We start from the raw sequence: 4,998 nt of genomic DNA, 5'->3' as shown, positions 1-4,998 counted from the left end.
ATGTATTTTTATATATTTGTGGATTCAAAATTTCTTAAAAAAGGTAAGAACTAGTTTTAGAATGAAAATAATAATAAATTATAAATCATGAAGAGAAAAACCGTAGTTTTGAAACCACAAATTGCAATTTTTAAGAAACCATAGTAACTAAAAATGTAATTTACTCTAATAATATTTCATTTAGGTACATGAACCATTTATAAAAGATTCGGTTAGAAAGTAATTCGTTGCAACTTGCAAATGCAAGAACAAAACCAAATCGGGACTTGTTTTCTGGTACTGTAAAAATCAAAGACCTCGGCAGATTGTCCACGTCTCGTATGTACTGACAGGTGGATCACCTTAAAAGATCCCACGTGGCTGCACCCTTTCAGTTTTAACCCAACCTTAACTTCCTATATATTTCAGACACTCATTCTGTCATTCATGCACCACCACCTACAACCACCGCCGCCGGCCACTTTCTCCAAAAATGGAAGCCTCTCTCAGTCTCTCAAACTATCCAACCACAACATTAGATTATTCAAATAAACCCCTATCAATTAAATGCACAATTCAAATACATCATCACCCCACCATAAAAACACCATCCCGGAAACTTTCATCGCCGTCATTGTCGCCTGAGATAAAACCAATTTCCAGACCTTCGCCGGAGTTATCAACCGTTTCCCCACCGGAGCTTAACCCACTTCAAAAACTAGCATCCTCGGCTCTAAACTTGGTGGAAAGGTCACTTATGGGACTTGAAAAGGATCACAAACTACCTAGCCCGGTTGATCCGGCGGTTCAACTCGCCGGAAACTTTGCGCCGGTTCCTGAGTGTCCGGTTCATCATGGGCTCGAGGTGGTCGGTGAGATACCTTCTGATTTATGTGGGGTTTACCTTAGAAATGGCGCCAACCCTATGTTCAAGCCAACCGGCGGCCACCATTTATTCGACGGCGACGGGATGATACACGCCGTCACGTTAGGACCGGCGAATAAAGCCAGCTACAGCTGCCGGTTCACTCGGACGAGCCGTCTAAAGCAAGAATTATCACTGGGCCACCCTTGTTTTCCGAAGCCGATTGGCGAGCTGCATGGCCACCTCGGTTTGGCTCGGCTTGCGCTGTTTTACGCCAGAGGTGCAGCCGGCTTGTTAGACTCGGCTCATGGGATCGGCGTCGCGAATGCTGGGTTGGTTTACTTTAACGGCCGTTTGCTCGCGATGTCGGAGGATGATTTGCCGTACAGCGTCCGCATAAAAAGCGATGGTGATCTCGTGACGGATGGACGGTTTGATTATGACGGACAAGTTAATTGTCCAATGATTGCGCACCCTAAGGTGGACCCTGTTACAGGTGACCTTTTCTCATTGAGTTACGATGTTGTAAAGAAACCTTACCTTAAATTCTTCAGTTTCGAAGAAAATGGTCAGAAGTCACGTGAGGTGTCCATTTCATTGAATCAGCCGACAATGATTCATGACTTTGCAATCACGCAAAGTCACGTGATCATTCCAGATCACCAAGTTGTATTCAAGTTATCCGAGATGGTACGGGGCAGGTCACCCGTGATACTTGACCCGAATAAAGTATCCAGATACGGTGTCTTACCCAAATCCGCCGAAAACGAATCGAGTATCCAGTGGATCGACGTACCTGATTGCTTTTGTTTCCATTTATGGAATGCATGGGAGGAAGAAACCGAAAACGGGGATAAAATCATGGTAGTAATCGGGTCGTGTATGACTCCTCCAGACGCCATCTTTAACGAGACCAACGATACCCCTCTCCAAAGCGAATTAACCGAGATTCGGTTAAACACGACAACCGGAGGGTCAAGCCAACGGGTTATTGTACCGGGGATGAACTTGGAGGCAGGCAATGTGAATAAAAGGTGGCTAGGTCGTAAGAGCCGCTACATTTATTTGGCGATAGCGGATCCTTGGCCAAAATGCAGTGGTATGGCCAAGGTTGACTTGGAGACGGGATATGTCTCCAAGTTTTTGTATGGAAAGGAGAGGTTCGGTGGCGAACCGTGTTTCGTTTCGGTAGGAAACAGTGAGAAAGAAGAGGAAGAGGAAGGGTATATAATGAGTTATGTTAGGGACGAAGATGGAGGAAAGTCGGAGTTGGTTATAGTTGAAGCTTCAAGCATGAAAGAGTTGGGGAAAGTGAGATTACCGAGTAGAGTGCCATACGGCTTTCATGGTACATTTGTTAGTACCCAAGATTTAGCTAAGCACTTTGATTATATGTAATGTTCATATTCTTTTCATCATATAAACATACATCACATATATAGGGTTTGTGAAAAATATATACTCGCTCTAATTTTAACATGAATCATGGACTTGATCTACTCTCTTTTACTTTGTCTTTGAAACCTTTAATACAAGTAATTAATCACTAAAACAAATTATATATATATATATATATACACGGTTGGGTTCACGTGACGGCACATTCACAATATATTGATGTGAAGTTTCAAATGTGTCTTACAATTCTCATGAAAACATGTTGGTTTCACGTGATCCCATGTATATATATATATATATATATATATATAAAGGAACTGCATAAAAATGAGTGTCTAGAAGCTACAACAATCCATTTTTTTTAGAAACAACTTTATTAACAAAACCACTGGAGGCTAGCAAGAGACTAGCACTTACAACAAAGCCGATAAAGGGCTGATACACCAAGCGTTCCTATCGAGATTATTACAACACTTCAATCTAACTCTAAGCCAGTTATATGAAAAAAGTACGATCTCCTTGGAAAGTACCACCGGGCTTTTAGGAGATTTGTTGAAAACCAGCAAATTGCGATTCGCCTATAACACCCAAATGAACACCATGAGAATTACCTCCAACGCCTCCTTCACCCTATATGTTACTTGTAATTTTTTTTTGAAAAATTCACTCTATATGTTACTTGTAATTTTTTTTTGGGTAACAATAAGTATACGCACTAGCTTACGTGTATGTGCATCTCTCTCGATTAATTTCATCGAGTCTTAAAATTTCAAATAGGAAAATTTCAACCTTAAAAAACTCAAATTCAAGATATGTGAACCCCTAAATTCTATATCTTTGTCTGTATATGTTGGACTCTAGTTTATTTGACACACCCCTTGTACTAAAAGTATTTTTTTATTGTTGATTTTGAATAAACTTTTTGGGTTTTTTGGTTGATTTCGAGGGATTTTTATGTTTCTTGTTTGATGTTTCTAATTTTTTTTTTGATATCGTGTTAACACCCCTCATAGTTTAGTATGTGCACCTTTTATACCTTCAAAAACTTCAACTGGGTGCACAAGACCCCCTCTCCCTCCCATGCGATCCTTCACTGGTCCATCCTGGTTTTACATATGAAACAATGTTGTACAAACTTATATTTTTATACGTGTTCTTTCATATATAGAAAAATTATTTTGTAACTATTTATGAATTATTGAATATGTAAAAAAATAGACTCTACATGTATATATATATATATATATAGGGTTCATTAATTATGATTAATACTTTATATTAGAAAACAATCAAAACTTCTATGAAATCACATATTTATCAAATAAAATGGACGATTGAGATTGAGTTGTATTTGTTGCACAAATGTCAAGGGTTATATAATAACCAACTTCTATATATATATAGATATATATATATATATATATAGGTGGAGGTTCAAACGAGAACCCCTGTGATTTACGAGAATGCGAGAACAACCTAATAACCTCAAACTTTTTTAATTAATMAATTAACTTATATTAAATATAAATAAATTAGTAAGGGCGGTAATGTAATTAAGTACTTTTTATAATTTTTATTTTATTTTAATTAGTCATAATTATCCCTTTTTTTCCTGCACGTTCGTTTCCACTCTCTTCTTTCCCCTTGTGATAATTGTGTGATTGTGTAACCATAACCTATCGAAACCATGATCAGTCAAGTGTAACCATAACCTATCGAAACCATGATCAGTCAAGTGTAACCATAACCTATCGAAACCATGAGTAATCGTTGTGATAAATGTGTGATTGTCTAACCCTAATCGATCGAAACCATGATCAAATTGAGTGCACAAGTGATGTTATAATAGTGATATCATATGATTATCACACTCATATCACACCAAATCGTTTAGTGGATGTCGCCCGTAATCGTTGTGATAAATGTGTGATTGTCTAATCCTAACCTATCGAAACCATTAGTAATCGTTGTGATAAATGTGTGATTGTCTAACCATAACCGATCGAAACCATGATCAAATCGAGTGCGCTGTTATGATAGTGATATCACATGATTATCACACTCATATCACATCAAATCGGTAGTCGATTTTCTAAGTTAACCCTAGCCGAGCAGAATCCTTGTGATAATTGTGTGATAATCACATGATTATCACACCAAATCGTGTTGATATAAGCGATAATGTGATATAAGCGTTAGTGTGATAATCACATGATTATCACACCCATATCACATGATTATCATACCTATATCACACCCAAATCGTGTTGATATAAGCGTTAGTGTGATAATCACATGATTATCACACCCATATCACATGATTAACCGTTTATTAGATAATGATAATCATGATCGTGTGTAATCGTGTTAAAAGATTTTATGATATCATTTCCATTATTACCCTTTTATTTTTAATATTTTTGAATCTTTTTAAATTTCAATTTTAATTTTAAAAATCTTTTAATTTTAATTTTTATCACAATATGAGGTTATTTGGTTGTTCTCGCATTCTCGTAATCATAGGGGTTCTCGTTTGAACCCTTCCATATATATATATATATATATATATATATGACTTGGGATCATATGAGACCAATGTTTTTTCGTGAGACCCGTAAGACCAATTCTCAATCCTTGGATTAGATCTACAATCGTCGGATCTGAACATTAATAAATGCCACGAGACTTCTCAATAATTACAAAATTGCCACCGTGCAACTTTAGACCATTAGATCATTATCTTATAAAGTTGATCA

At 37.2% G+C, this 4,998-nt stretch overlaps 1 protein-coding gene across 1 annotated transcript; it reads left to right on the top strand.

Moving 5' to 3' along the window:
• Positions 1-472: 472 nt before the first annotated feature.
• LOC112520878 (9-cis-epoxycarotenoid dioxygenase NCED6, chloroplastic) lies at positions 473-2,242 on the top strand. The gene has a single exon (XM_025129497.1). It carries the CDS (start codon positions 473-475, stop codon positions 2,240-2,242), a length of 1,770 nt encoding a protein of 589 aa, XP_024985265.1.
• The last annotated feature ends 2,756 nt before the right edge of the window (positions 2,243-4,998 follow it).

The sequence above is a fragment of the Cynara cardunculus genome, assembly GCF_001531365.2.
Source record: "Cynara cardunculus var. scolymus isolate 2C chromosome LG 11, CcrdV1, whole genome shotgun sequence".
NCBI classification, from domain to species: Eukaryota; Viridiplantae; Streptophyta; class Magnoliopsida; order Asterales; family Asteraceae; genus Cynara; species Cynara cardunculus.
The sequence above is the reverse complement of the archived record's forward strand: the minus strand, read 5'-3'. Positions and strand labels throughout refer to the sequence as shown.